At 43.5% G+C, this 15702-nt stretch overlaps 1 protein-coding gene across 2 annotated transcripts in view; it reads left to right on the top strand.

Moving 5' to 3' along the window:
• Positions 1-15702, top strand: part of CREB3L2 (cAMP responsive element binding protein 3 like 2) — a 74515-nt gene that overhangs the window by 24951 nt on the left and 33862 nt on the right. For both annotated transcript variants that reach the window (XM_039570541.1, XM_039570540.1), the window contains exon 2: positions 13928-14144. In XM_039570541.1, coding sequence (XP_039426475.1) covers positions 13928-14144 — 217 coding nt within the window. The remainder of the gene's footprint in view (positions 1-13927; positions 14145-15702) is intronic.

Genomic DNA, 15702 nt, shown 5'->3' with positions numbered 1-15702 from the left:
TATTTCTTTCCTTAGAAGAAGGAAAATGTGTTGATAAAGTCTGGAAAAACCACATTTCCCACCCTACTCCCCCCGCTTCTAAGCTGTGGGGTAATGGTTGCACAAGCAGGAGCCAAGGGGCCCCTGGAGGTACTGGCTGGGTGCTGGGACAGGTCCCATGTCCTTACCCAGGCACATCCCCAGGCTGGGTCTCCCCTCCTTTCTCCCCCATTCAGGCACCCAGCCGCCTCTGAATAGCTGGAGTAGATCTTGGCCGCGGCTGGCAGGGGTCTGAGCTAGCCCTGGCTGGGATAGCGGGAATGAGCGATTACGTGTGCCTTCGCTTATGCAATGTCTGATACTTCCCTGCGCCGTCGCTGTCCCCAGGATGCTGGCAGGCTCTTTCAGCAGTCTCAGGAGAGGCATCTTCCACGTTGCACAGCTCACTCACTTGCTCGGTATATCCAATTAATTAAATTTCAGTGCTACAAGTGAAAGCGGCTTTGTTTGTGTGCTAGCATTTGGGAGATGCGGATGGGGACGATGCTGCACAGAGCTGCGTGTGTGTGTGCTGGCTGGAGGTGTTGGCTGGAGCACCTTCTGCTTCAGTGCCAGAAACTCACATCGCCTGCTGGCATTAATCTTGTAATTAATCTTTAAAACTGGATGAAACTCCTGCTTTCCTTAAATGCTCCCTCTCCTTCCATTCTGTCAGCTGGTTGCTTTTAAAGCTTTTCTTTATCAAACTAAAAAAGCTTTAAAAACTTTTTTTAAAAAAAAGCTTGTTTCTAATGTAAAACAGGAACACAAGTAACCTCTCTCTGTGTGTTTGAACAGGGTTGCACATTGCATGCTTGTGTTTATGCTCTTTGTCAGATTTAAAGCAAGAGTAAAGTTACTTGCCTTTGATTTCTCTGCTATCGGCAGCCTTCTGCTGCTGCAGACTTGGCACTTGGAAAGGATGATAGGTCCTGAAAGAGATGCCCAGGCACGTGGAGCTTTACTAACTAGAAGACTTAAAAGAGACTTTGAAATGAGCAGCTACTAAATGACTTCTTTTGAAGCAAATCCCTTCACATGGAAGCTCCCTTTTAATTTCCTCATGCACCTTGGCATTCCTCTCGCTTGGCCTCATGGGGAGTCTCCCATCACCACTGAAACTGACCATCTATTGGATGTGGAAATTAAATGTGGACTCTGAAAATGATCACAGTGCTCTGGGCTTGTGAGTCCTCGCAGTTTGTCACAGGCATTTGCTCGTGCTGTGGCTGCAGATGCAGCTGCCCCTCCGATCCTGAGGAACAAATCAGTTTCAGAAAGACGGGATAGTTTGCATGCGTGTTTGTGTTTTCAGTCTCTTTGATAGAGAAACCCTGAAATCCAATGCAAGCTTGCCAAATCTTTCCTCTGAGACCCTCTCCCAGCTTGCTGTTGAGGTGTGGCTCTTGGAGTGATGGCAAGTGGTAGGGGCTCTGTCTTCCAGCTAGTGCCCTCACCAGCCCTCTCGTGTGGGGAGGAAAGCTGACTCACTTGTGCAGCAGAGCTGGAGAACCCAGCCTTAAAAACAAACAAGGGAAAAGGCTTTCAGTGGGCTAATGCTGTGGGATGTGCCGGCCACTTGAAGTTTGCTGAGCACTGTGTTTGGAGCAGGCTTGTGAGCGGGGCAGTTGTGTCTAACATGAACAACCTTTGGTCTTAAACCTGGGTTCTTGAACTGTGTTCCCCAGCTGCCTTCCTGATAAGGATATCAAGTTATCTGCAATACAGGAATGCAAAGCCGTATCAGCAAGTTTCCCAGCTCTGGGTTTGCATCAGTTTCTCCAGAGCACGCTGCCATTCAAGTAAACAGCCTTGTTTTGCTGCCAGAAGGCCAAAGGAAACAATTATGATGAGTTATTTTAACCTTATGTAAATCAAGGGCTATAAAACTTCCCCAGATTGTTTCCTGTTTGAATTCCTGCATATCTTTTTAGGGCGGTCTCTAGTCTTCAGTTAAGAATGGCTTGGGTTGAAGAATTCACACTGTTCCTTCATGATTGATTGTTCTCCACTTTTTTAATAATGTGAACCGCAGTGAGTGGATCTGGCTCCAGCTTGAGAACTTAGCTGCAAGCTGGTAGAGCCATCCTCTTGAGTCTTATTCCCTGTTTCATTACTTAAGAACATTCATGGTCTGCATTTGTTTCCTCTTTGATAAGCTGAATACATTGGTTTCTTCTTTTCTCCTTTGCTTTTATTTTGAGGCAAGATTTCCCTTTCTATAGTGATTCTTGTGATTCTCTGAACTTTCTCCAGTTGTTCAACTTCCTTTTTTTTGAAATTTGGTGGTGTAGGAGGGGAGCCTGGCTGTGGCCAGTAGCAGCTGCATCCACCATGAGCACGGAGAAATTTGTGCTTCACACCTCTCTGTCTTCTGAAGTCCTCAAACTCATGTGCTCTGGGTTTTGCAGGGAGCACAGACTTACGCAGCAACTTGTGTGATTGGCATGAGGCTGCAGTACAAAGCTGTAGCTGGGGGTTGAGCTTTATAGGGACACTTCTTTTAAATATGAAGCCTCATTTAGGAAGCAAGTACAAACAAAAGAAGTCCTAAATAGATAAAAAAGGCGAAATTTCTGCAATACCTCCCTGCTGTTCTTTGGGTGCTGGCCCCACAGCGTGCGATGGCCCTGCAAGAGTCCCCAGTGCTTGACTGCTCCTGGAACTGTGTGAAACCCCAGCACTGGCTGAGGGGCTCAACCTGAAGTGCAACAGGTGTCTCCTGCATTTGGAGTATGAGCACACATCTGCAGTATTTCATCCCCAGGACCCAGTGCTTGTGGTACCTGTCCCACAGGGGTTTCTTCAGCCATGTCTCTCCCAGAGTCCTGGGGTCTTGGCTTCTGATTGTCAGTTGCCCAAGTGTGACTTGGAGCCTTTGGTTTTGCACCATAAGATACTTTTTTTTTTTTTTTTTTTTTTTTTTTTTTTTTTTTTTAACCTTCAGCTTTACTTAAGACATGTCTCTTGTTTATGGCTGCTTACTGAGTTCTCTGTGTTTTGCTTTTGTGACCTGGCCTTTTTGTTACTCACTGCCCCTGCTGATACTGCATTATCTGCAACCTTCAGAGGCTTTTCCTCTCAGGTCATTGATAAAATATTGGAGTCTGGGGCCAAGAACTGATCCCTTTGGGAACCCACTGAAAATGTGTGGCATGATCAGCTCATTTTTGTTTCACATATGGAGATTTCTGATTTCCTTGTCACACGGAATGAGGCCCGTTGACTTCATCTCGCTCCGGCTTTGTTTTGTATAGCACCAAGTCAATTGCCTTATGGTACAAGAGGTATTAAGCTTGTAATATTATTTCAGAAAGAGATAAAATTTGAGAAACTAGATTATCAGTTATTGTGGAATTATAAATTAGATTTCTCTTTCCTTTGGAAATTCTTAGACTCTTAACTACTCTCTTCCCTTTTCCATCGCTTCCCTTCATCATAAACAGTAGGTAGGTTAACTTGATGTTACTTTGGTTGCCTTGTTTACACTTAAATATTTTCATATTATCTTTTACAGTCCATCAGTATTGTCTCCTACTGAAAATAGTTTCAAGAGCTCCTTAGAAGCTCTGTTTAGACTTTATAGATGGAAGTTTTCTAGGTCTACTAATTAAAATGGCCAACTTTGAGTAGCTGTTTCCATATTCTCTTCCATTATTGTTGGGATAAAAGTCATTTCATTAGCATCCTGTGGGATGGCTGTATCATCTGTTCTTATATAAAAAGCAGTAATTCAGAACCGCCCCCTCCCAGGAATATTCAATTAAACATTTTGATCTTCTTTTTTCTCCCCCCAATAACTGCAGCCAAGCAGTGGCCTGATCTATAATTAACATTCCTCTGGATCCTGAAAAACTCAGAAGCACGCCTTCTCCCTCTGAACTGTATTTTCTATTAACTCTTTCTTGTCTTCTAGATTCCGATTTATGTTAATTCTTGGTAGTTTTTCCTTTCTCCCACTAGCCCAAATATATAATATTCATGTTCCCATGGCAAGCATGTTTGTTTTCCCTGTGTGGTTTTCTCTTCACCTGCCATGGTGAGATGGAAGTGGTTTTGTGTTTCAGGTGGGGAGGAACAAATGAGAGAAGGTCCAGAGCTGTCATGAGGGTGAGCACTGTAACGTGCTGAGATTTAAATGGCAATGCACAAAAGGCAGTGACGCTTGGCGAAAATGCACAGCTGGGGATGGAGGAAGTTCTTGCACAATCTTAATATGCTGCTTATCTGTCACTGGTTTATTTTATCCCTTTCCAGGTGCTGTGACTTTGCCTCCTCCTGTTGTTTCCCTTCTGCTCCCTTGCTTTTCTGGCTCTGTTCCTCCAGAGTCTTTGCCCACAGTTTGCGGCTTCATTCCCAGTTCTGCTGATCTTCTTTATGTCCTGCAAGGGGATGAGTAGCTTGGCCTCTCTTTCACCTGCTTGGGAGCAAAGGCCTGGAAATGGAAGGTATGGAGAGGAGGTAGAGATGAAGGAGAGGGGTGCTCTGAGTGGGAGAGGGCTAAAGAAAGAAGCTGAAAGATCAGTTCACAGGCAAATGATGGCAATGCTGGTTTGAGAGTCTCCCCTGTATTCCCAGGACTCACGAGGAAAGAGAGCCACCATACCTCTTGCTAGATAACCTGTTCCACAAGTCCCTGCATCTCTGGAAGGATGCAGAGGGGAGATACAAGCTCACAAGTTTGTTTTTGTTTAAAACCTGGTCTTAGGATACAGATGTTTCTATATACTGCTATTTTGGGTCCTGAACCTTAGTCCAGTACCACTCATTGTTTATTTATTTATTTTTTATAAAGCTGAGTAAAGTAATGTTTACTGGCACTGTGACAAAAGGCTTGTCATAGGAAGTGGAACAGCAGCTCTCAAGTATGGGGTGTCTTAAAACAATTTGTCTAGATGCATGTTATGTGTGCTTGTAATTGTATATTTATTTGATCTTGTTCATATCCTGTCTCCTTTTTGCCTTTCTGCAGCTTTCAGCAGGGCTTCAAAACAAACTTTGTCTGCCTTTGACACAAGTCAAAACCAAGTGACCCACCCGCACTCTTGTTTTGACATAAAATGAAATGCGTCTTTCCTCAGAGGAAGGGTCCCAGAGTACCAGTGCTGATGGAAGTACTGGTCCATACAAAATGAGGTGCCAAAACCATTTCTGTGGGTTCCTGTGTGAATTTCTGCAGAGTTAAGGCTGTACAAGTCCAACGTGGGTGTCTGGAAGTATCCATCTCTCATGGTACAGAGGACCACTGGGGGTGGCTTCAAAATGCAAGCCTTTTTGCTGTGGGATGGGTTTGGTAGGGCTGGCTCATCTGGAGCAGCTCCAGTGTCATGGCTTTAAAAACCATGTTCTTTCAGGTACAAGGTGGGGATGTTCTTCCCCAGTGTTGTCACCATCAAGTGCTGTCACACTGCTGCTCATTAGCTTGCTGGGCCAGTAGCAGGTTTGACATGAAACTTGCTACAAAGTTGTAAGCTGGAAACGTTTTGACAGTCAGGGATGGGAAATCTGTGATGATACCTGCTGTTGACAGAGTACTAGCTCTGTATGCATCCTTGGTGTCTGGGCTTAGTGCAAGCTTATGGGAAGGATGAGAGATACGCCAGATCAAACTCCAGGATGTTTCTACTGAAAGCAAGGTAGAAGACTTGTTTGGAAAGGTTGTTTGTTTCACTGTCTGGTGAGATCACACACTGGAGTAGTATTTGACACACAACCAGCTTTTTTAGTGCACGGTACTTAATGTGTAACCCTCAGTGACAGCAGCACTGAACACAAAGTCCTGCCAGTGCTGTTTCTCCTTCTGCCCTGATAGTAGATATCTGTGTGATTGAGACAGAAATTCTGCTGGGCAGGGTCTAAACCCTGTGGCAGCTAAGGTCATTGCTAGCCAAAGGCTGCTGATCCTTGAGTTCTGCATCAGGCTGGGCAGTTCATCCTCCAGGCAATATGACCTGTGGATTTCTTTACATTCGTTTCACAAAAGCACTCCATTTTTTTTTCTCCCTCCACTGTTCTCAAGCACCTGTTTCTTGAGTTCAAGAAAGGGTTATATGTGCATGGTGTGTTTTTTATTTTTTAAACTATACACACATCTGCAATTTCAACCATTCAGTGTATGAATTTTTGGCAGTTTTTATAAAAGCTGATTCATATTTTCGATAATCAGCTTGGGGTGTCTGCATTTAGGCACTTGATAGTCTGACTCTTCAAAACTGAAGAGTGTCTAAATAAACACTGAGGAGCTTAAATTTGTGTCTTTTCAAGCCTCAGGTTCTATGCTTCTATTCTTAAAAACAAACAAACAAGACAGCAGAACACCCCCCACACTCAGTACTATAAATCTGTAAAACAAAGACTACTAACTCTTTTGTGATATAAAATGCCCAATCTCTCTTTAAGCTGCCAATACTGATCATAAAGCCTTACTTGTTTTGTAATAACAGACAGCTTTAATTAAAGAGCAGGATTTTGATGGGTGGTGGGTAGGTTTGCAGCCAGTGCTAGGAAAAAGAAAGAACGATGGCTCCTTCAAGCTGGAACCCTGCCATTTAAACTTTGCAACCATTAAAGAAGAAACACTGTTGAAGAAGAAAATAAGGATTTTTATTTTAAATGTCAAGTGTCCTGTCAGTCAGGACTAGCAAGCACTGCTGATAGAGCAGAAGTTGTTTCCTACCTATAGCAGTCAGACTACTGAAAGATCCTCCTTTGAAGGACACTAATTTGGTCCTCAGGGAGGAGGCTGTTGAGAACACTTTAAACATGAAACAGCTGAGCTGGAAAGCATCTGTGTTCTGCAGAAGACCCTCTGCACTAAGGGGAACTTAGATGTGAAGTTATGATTTTTCTGAGGTCTCCTAACAGTGTGCCCACTGGCAGGGTTTTATTTCTGGGAGGTCATGCCTGTGGACAGGGGCTGGGAACTTCAAGTGCTGCTTAACCTGTGGGAGCTGCACCAGGACCTTGCAGGGTGAGCAGATGAGCGAGCTGTCACTGGCCTGCAGGGCAGGTTACAGCATCCCTGTTCTAAGGAACCATCCCTGAACTACATGGTGCTAGCCATCCTTTGTGTCCATGTAGGATAGCTGGACAACCAGCAGTATTATCAGTGGTTATCTTTTCCTCCTTCCTGTTATAACTCTAAAGTCAGCTGGGAGTTGGACTTGATCTTTACGGGTTCTTTCCAACTTGAGATATTCTGTGATCTCTAAAATGCATGCAAGTAGATTTTGTTTAAAATACAGGAATTGTGCTGGCTGTGCCCTTTACAAAGGGCTCATCTGTACTCATCAACAAGGGATGCTGTTACCTGAGGCCTGAGATTAATTTTCTTTGCTTTCATGCCCTCCCATTGCTATGTTGAGGGAAGATGTTAAATGAAGCCAAGTGTAGTGTGCCCAAACGGTGTAAAACTCTCCTATATTGTTAAGATCTGTCTCCTGTCAGGAGGGAACTGGAGCAGCCATGTTCTTTAAAAAGTGGCTGTAAGATAAACCAGCTGTGCAGCAACAAAATGTGTTGTCCCTGCTGCCGAGCTCTCAGGCAGCAAACAAGACCCTAAATATGCCCACTGTTGAACTGTAAAACTTTCTTCACTGTTTATTTTTTTGCTTAACACTGTGAGTTACACAGAAGACACTAGTTTCATGTAAAACTTGCAGTAAATGCAAGTTCCGTCCGTAGAGCCTGGAGGTATACCTGGGGTGTAACCAAGCAAATTGTTATTATCTCACAGCAAATATTTATCACTGGCACTGCATTCCTGGAGCATAGCTGGGGCAAAAAAAGCCCCAAACAAACCAACCAAACATACTTGTCTTCACTACATAGCTTTTAACACATAACTGGTCTCTTCAGGTATCTTGTGTGGGTGCCAAAAGTCATTGGAGACCCCAGTGACTAAGTTTTGGAAGCTGAGTTCCCCTCCTTGTGTAGTGTGCGCCACACTACTAGCTGAAGGTGGCAGGGAGAGGCTTGCCCCTGCTCTTGGTGGCTTGGAGGCTCCTGAGATGCAGATGGGTCAGTCAGGCCTGTCTTGCAGCTTCTGCAGTCGCTGGGGGTAAAGAATTGTGACCCTGCTGCTCTCTGGGTGAGGGGAAGGGCATGGGGACAAGTAATGGAGGGGTTTAGTGTTCTGTGGTTGTGCTGCTCAAGCTGGCAAAAAAAAAAAAGGGATGGAGGAGTGGGTGGGGAAGAGCTGAGACAAAAGAACAGCTACATCTGACCTGAGAGCATATTCCAAATGGTAACTTGCAACCCAGAATTAATAATGTACTTTGAGGTCTCAGTCAGGGACTCACATGGGGGGGAGCCTTTCTGAAGGGCTTCCAGCTCACTGACTCACTGCTCTGGCCCCAGTGACTCACTCCTCTGGCTTTGGCTTTTTGGGGAGAGGGTGGGAAATAGCAAAACATGCACCCAGCCTATTGAAAAGTTAGGCTAGATCCAAGAGCTATGCACTGGGGGAAGGGCAGGGGAACGTGAGAAGGATTTTCCTATTTTGCATGACTCCCAAGAGACTTGGGCTAGGAATGAGCAATAGCATCCTTTTCTCTGCTTGCAGGCAGTGGACTTAAAAGATTGATCTTGAGGGTTGTTTCTCACTCTTGCCTCGACTGCACAAGAGCTTCTTTCTTTCTTTGTCTTTTGTTTTTCTTTCTTTTAACCCATATTTAGTCCTGTCTATTAAAGAGTTTCATTTAGGTTTTAGTTATTTTTTTAAATACAAAATACTTTTTTTGATGGGGGTTGTTAAAGAGGAAAGTGAAAGAATATTTTGGAAGATGGAAAGGCAAAGGAGTAAGCATGGTTATTGAAAAATCCCCCTGATTAGTTAAAAATAAATGCATGTCTTCTTTGCTGGTTGTGGGGTGGAATATTTGAGTGTTTGCAATGGAAGTGTGTGCATACATGTGTACATAATGGGGGGGATTATGAGATTTGCTCAGCATGAACTTCAGCATTTCCAACTGTGTAACCTGAGCAAGCTGGGAAGATGTTCAGATTTAATTACCATGTAAATCTATTGGCTCTGAATTTCCTGGCATTTGTTTTGCTGGTGACACAACCTGTATGTTATTCACCTAGAGGATTTTTTTTAATCTGACCACTTTTTTTCTTTTGCGCTTAAAATGAGTAAATGGTGGTGTGAGACTGCAAACAATCGTGTCTGCTCTTACAGTGGATCTCTTTGCTGGTTTCAAATACCAGTTTTGGGTTACTCTTCATAGTCTCCCACAAATGAGGGAATTTCAGTATAGTTACTGAATAGACATTGAGGGATTTTACAGTAGAATAAAGACATAAAACCCAGGCTGTTTTGTACCTACAGGTGGATGGTGGGATATTTTTTTATCCCATGAGTGCCTATTGTGTACCTGACAGTTCCTCCTGTGGAGGGGTGACTGATCCCCTCCAGGGTGGGGGAGACTTCAGGGTGAGCCAGGAGGGAGCCACTAACTCCCAGGAGGGTAATACCTGGAATATTTGTGGGTGGTTATAACCCAGTCACGTTGCATGGCTGCCTTGCCCTGGTGTGCTGGGAGAGCAGGGTTTGTTTTGCAGTGTGCCAGGGTGCTGTCACTGCAGCTCTCCTCTGGGGTGGCTCTGCTGCAGAAGGTGGGATTCTGCTGCTGCAGTCGGTGTGTGGGACTGGCAGCTGATGCAGTGCACTTTCCAGGCTCTGCAAGGCCTGCTGCTTGTTTAAAAATATAAATATAATTGTGAAGTGTCATTTGGGACTCTTGACTTCTCTGCGTTTCTTTTTTAATGGCTTCTTAGAAGGTCAATTTTCTGAAGATGACTTTCATTTTTAGGAATGGTAGTGTCTTCTCTTCAAACGACTAATTGGGGTAGTGCTGCTCTCATCTGGCTTCAGGTCAGCTGGTGGAGAAGCCAGCACTGCCATGCACCTAGCAAAACCTGAGTGTTTTACTTCACAGATCTTCATTTGATCAAACAAGAGGGAAGAAAAGCCCTGGTCCCCGAGGCAGTTGGAGAAAAGGGCCTTTGTGTGGCAGGAACAGGCAGATGCTGTGGAGAGCTGCAGCCCGTGGCACAGCTGGTCTGCAGCCAAATACTACTTTCGAAGAGCTATCCAAAAATCCCCTGTGCACCCGGATGTGAGAGCTTTCCTCTGTTTGCTTACTGCAACGTGATGTCTGGAGGTGTTTGTGTTCCCCAAAAACACCCAGGATAAAGGCATGAGCCAATGTTCAGCCAGATGAGTGCTGAAACTCCACGGGGCTGCAGTTTGCTTTCTGTGTGTAAACAGGAGTGCTGCTGTTTTGTTTGTCTTTTCAGGGTTCTGGGGGAAGGGGAGGTGGAAGATAAGGTAACATCTGTCCTAAATCCCTGACTTTTTACAGAGGTTAAAATCCCAGCTGAACACAGCTCTTTGCTATGTGGTGAGAATAGTTTAATAATTCAAACAGACTCCTTGTACCAACACATGTCTGCAATTAGTGCTGAGGCTGCCAGTGGGGTGTGAGGATAGCAGGAAACTGGCAGCTGGGCTGTCTACAGAGGTATTAACAACAAAAAGGGAAAAGAAGGAAAAAAGGCAGATTCTCAGTGCAAGTGCTCTTTCCTCTCTTTTTAAAATTTTTGTAAAGGTGAGCTCTCTGGGTGAAAGATGCCCAGCTGAAAGCCATAGACAAAGAATTTCTTTCTTTTGCAAGCAAAAAAGGTTCTAAGGGTAAAAGTCTCAGTTTCCTTCCCAAATTGCCCTTTCCTGTTCCTGGCTGCAGGGGTGGTTGCTGCTGTGTCAAAACTGAGGGTTGTTTTGGGGCTTTCCAGCTATGGAAGTGGCTGATGACCGCTGAGGTGCATGTGGAAGCAGAGAGGGGAGGATGGGGTGGGGGGGCGTTGGCAATGGGAGAACGTGCTTTGAAGAGACAGAAGGAGCAGCTTAGGTGTAGGTGGAGATTTTGCAGAGCTGGAGGCCTGACTGCCCCCGGATGGTTTCTGCTTTAGCTGCTGCTCAAATGCCTTTTCTTCTTTAGTTCTCTAAGCAAATGGAGCCACTTTCAATGAGACAATTGTTTTATTAAGGACAAAAGGTGATCTAGCTTTAAGCATTCACTGTAGTAGAGAAGTGTATAACATATGAAAGATTCCTGTAAATCAAGGAGTCTGTGATTTTTATAATCACAGAATGAGAAGTCCAGATCCCTAAAATTGTCTGTTTGGTGAGTTCAGTAGCTGCAGAGCCTGACCTGTGGCAGTTGTTCTAGGTTTCTCTATGAACCAGTGTTCAACATTATATCACAGAGCATTAAAACTAAACTTGAGAATTATAATGAAACTAGAAAATCACTTTAGAAACCAACCATTTATTTGCTATCGGACAATTCTGTTATAAATGCATATTCTTTTCTTGCTCACAGCTTGCTGCTTTGCAGCGGCATGTGAAAAGGAGAAAGCACAAATATTGACGAACATGTTGAACATCCTTCCCCACCCCAAGGTTCTCTTTCTCTCTGGTTTTCTGAAGTTGAATGTTTGTTTCCTCCTTTGCTTTTTCTGAAGTGGTTTTAGGGAAATTCCCCATTCAGAAAGGAAGAAAAAAAGAATCTGATGGACTTAACTTCAGTCAAATGGAAAAGTAAAATAGCATTTGATAAGCTTTTATTCCATATCAAAACAGTGATAGACAGAAGACTGATAAAAGTCTTTATTTGTGAATTTGCCAAAAACAGCTGAGTAGCCTGTGGCCATGTTTCTTTCAGTTAAGTTATAACATCTAAGTAGTGTCAGACTAAGTCAATATGTAGGTATGATATTTTCAAGGATGACATCCTGAAATTGGATGATGCTGGTGGTAAAGTAGCTCCAAGTAGAAACCACGGTACAAATATGGTAGCAGCCATATTTCAGCATCTGCTACTCATCAGTCTGAGTAATGCATGCAAGCATTGGAAAGAAAGAAATGCTCCAGCTTTAGGAAATTATGTAAACAAATATAATTGACTCTTGCTGTTACTCCAAATGAAAAGAAATGTGTAGACTGGAGGGAAAAACATTGTCCCTAAGAAAGGCACTGCTTTTTTATAGGTTCATCCTTGACTTCTTTCATGGCTGGGAAGTATTTCTGTCCCTTGTTTACACATTAATGGCTGCCTACCTTGTTTTACTCAGTGTTTTTATTGATGCTCCAGGCTGTTCAGCTACTCTTGTGCATCCTTTTTCTTTCTTCTTTGCATAGTGGGGTGTTGTAGTTTATACTTCTATCCTTGCTGGGAAGCACCTGGTTGTGAAGTGCTAGTGAGTCCTTGGGTATCAAAATTAAAATAAATGAGGCTTTCTAAGGTGGTCATGATCCTCTTGCAGAGTCCTTTAAGAGTTTGTTTATTAGCGTTATCATTTACAGTAAGTAAATATGAGACTACAAATCTTTGTTGCCATTTGTAAAGGCTTTTCTTGAGCTAGCTTGTTATTCCAGCATAGCAACTGTGGTTCTCTGTTTATTGCCTTGTATTCAGTCAATATTTTCTTTTCCTCAGAGTCAGAATTGACTCAAGACTTACTGATTTAGAAAAAAGGCACAGTTAGCATTTGGAAGAGGTGCTTGAACATCCAAGGAACTTTGTGAGAGCTGGCTGTGCTCAGGGTTTTCAGCATGAGGCTTCAAGGCCACAGGTGCTGCTGGAATTGTGAAATGTGAGTGCATGAGGGTGTGAGCACACCGCTTCCCTTGTGGGTTTATACAATATTGACTTGTTTAGTTCTTAATTTAGCCTACAGGAAGCTGAATCTTGAATTTCAGTGTTTGTTTCTGCAGGAGAGAGCAAGATGAAGAGCCAAGATCAATTCTGCTTGCAAAAACTAAACAAATCAAACCTAGACTTTTATAGCATCATGCCTCAGCTGACAAAGATTCCTATATAAGATGGTAGATAATGCCTCATTGTTCAGAAAATCTCATTACAATTCACTGTGCAAGTATTTTTATACAAAAATAGAATTCTTTGTGTGAATGAGATGAACAGAAATGATTTGTTGCAGTGCAGATTTTTCATCTGTCAAAGATACAGTTTTCTGACATTGGAAACGAGATGAGACAAAGTTTTTGGCTTGATGGGAACTGCACTGGGGTCTGGAGGAAATAGATTGCAAGGTTTGGTTTGTGCTCATTTTGAATAACAAACATGAAGTTACTCTGCTACATACAGATCTAACGTGCTGCTGGTGTAATGAATTCAGTGCAATAGAGAAAGTGGTTATTAGTACTGGCTGTCAGGAGCTTTAGCTCTGGGGCCTAGAAGCTGGGTATGGGCTCTAGGTAGAATACTACTTCTAAAATAGATACATAAATCAGTCAGGAAACCCATTTCATAGCAAGTGTGTTAATAGCTTGGCTGTGGATGTGCATGGACTCGTTTTCCTGGAGCACACAGAATGTTCTGCACAGCTAAAATAGTCGTGTGTGGTGTCAAAGTTTGTGCTGGAATGTGTTTCATTTTTGTTCTGTGCTACAGTGAACATTAACCCCCTATATTCTATTCCACGCACAAAATGTTCAGGTGATAGCTCCTGCAGGATCTTTCACTCTGTCTGGAAAAATGTGCTTTCCCATTTTTGGTGTCGCACTGTAGTGTGTACCTTTGGTGTGGCAGGAGGAGGCTGCTTCAGGACACGAGTACCATGCTTCCATTTCCCATTTTTGTTGCAGTTTAATGACAGGCTCTTCTGTTGTAATGTATGCCTCTGAGAGGACTTTTGTTCTAGCTGTAGCTCTTCAGCTTGATGTAGTGATTGGACAAGGAGGTTGTTAGGGCTGGTAGATCCTGCTGCTGACTGGCACGGATGACCAGTGCACATATAGAATTGTTCCGATCTATTCTCTCCCGTGGTTGGCATGACAGACAGGCAAGGAGATAAACTTTCCCCTGCCTTTTTGTCTCCACAGCACTTCACAGAGTTCCTGGATGAATTTTCACCTGATGTCCTAGGCCAGCTCTTGAATGATCCCTTCTTGTCTGAGAAGAATGAAATAATGGAAGTGGAACTGTCTCCGGCGTCCCCAGCGCCCCTCATCCAGGCAGAACACAGCTATTCCCTCTGTGGGGACTCTCGACCTCAGTCTCCCTTGACCCACATCTCTACTGATGACAACTTTAATGAAGGTACAACACACTGAGCCCATGTTCATTTGTTGTGATGATGCAGTAACGAAATGTTCCTGGTGGAACTGTAGCTGTGGAAAATGGTGATGCATAGAAAATGATGAAAACCCATAGCATTTTTAACAGTTATCTGTAATTCAGCAGTTATAAACATCTGGAGGGGAAAAAGGGGAAAGGCAAGAATGGTGGGAGGAAGAGATCCAAGCTGCTTGTTCTGGTGTGAAGTGGTTGTTGGAGGAGCAAGACCATGAATATCTGGTAACTATAAGGAATAATTGCAATGTCAGGCTTTAACTCCTAATAATTAGTTTATGTCTTCACCATTAGCTTTACAGTACAAAGCAGTGGAGTGTTAAGCTGCATTACAATAAAAGGGAGAGAGATTAGTGCTTGTGGCTAAGCACTGACAAGCTAAGCTGTTTGTGAAGATCCACCAGACAGGTCTTCAAAGGCTGACAGTTCTGTAGTCCCAAGTGCTCTGTTGGGACAAAATGAAATCTGTTAGAGATTTTACAAGAGGACAACTAATAAAACCTGTGAGAAGGATTTTCAGTGTGGGACAGGGGTTTTGGAAATGACTGGGAAACATCACCTGCAGAAAGTCTTCCATTTTTATATTTCCTAGCTGTTTTATGTGAATATTTTAAAATTAACACATACAAGAGACGTTAATTGTGGCAGGGAAAAAAAGAAGGAGCATGAGAAACCAAGCTTTTCTGGAAGTTAATAGGGAGAAGCTTCAAACTAGGCTAAAAGTGAGGGGAGTTTCCTTTGGGGAAAATTCCTGAAGAAATTCATACTGCTGAGACCACTGTAATAGAGCTGTAGTCAAATGATGTTTTAAAAAGCCAAGAAACATTAACAAGTGGGTTTAAAAATAGCAAATGAATGGAAAACATTTCATCTTATGCTCACTCTGCAGAGTGTTTCATAAGAGAGGAGGAGGAGAAGTTGTTCTTGGTATTTGGGATTTTATTTAATCTTAACCCCAGAATCATGCCCACAACCTTTCCATACCTGTTGACTTCAAAACAGTGAAACTCAGAGAAATACTTAAGGAAATTGCAGTATTGGAGTGAACCTGGCTGTCTGATAGATGTTCAAAGGCATCACCCTGATGATTTTTCATTCCTTGAATCTGTGAGAGCAGGAAAAGAGGATTTTGTGGATGGCAGTACTGCAGGGTTTGACACTGGCAGTTGAAAGCGTCTCTTATTAGATAGTGAAGGTGCACAGTGCTCATGACAACTCTGATGAAGGCTGGTTCCCTTGATGGAGTAAGAGGACAGATACTGGGAGCACCAGTGTCCTTTTGGGGACCAGAAAGTAGAGGATACGGAGGTGGAGGTCCATGTGCTCCAGCACCTCCACCTCCATCTCTCTGCTGCTGAGGAACTGGGAGGGGTTTTGTGGAGTGGCAGAGGCCGAGAGACACATATAGAATGTCCAAAAAATTTACATTCTCCAAATACCCACCCCACTGGGCAGATTGGTGAGCTCTTACAGCTGTAGTGTTTTCATGCTTTTTTCCATGGCAAGGCTTCATGATTCTGTAGTG

Source organism: Corvus cornix, chromosome 1A, assembly GCF_000738735.6.
Source record: "Corvus cornix cornix isolate S_Up_H32 chromosome 1A, ASM73873v5, whole genome shotgun sequence".
NCBI lineage: Eukaryota > Metazoa > Chordata > Aves > Passeriformes > Corvidae > Corvus > Corvus cornix.
Note: the sequence above shows the minus strand (reverse complement) of the source record. Positions and strands in the feature narration are given on the sequence as shown.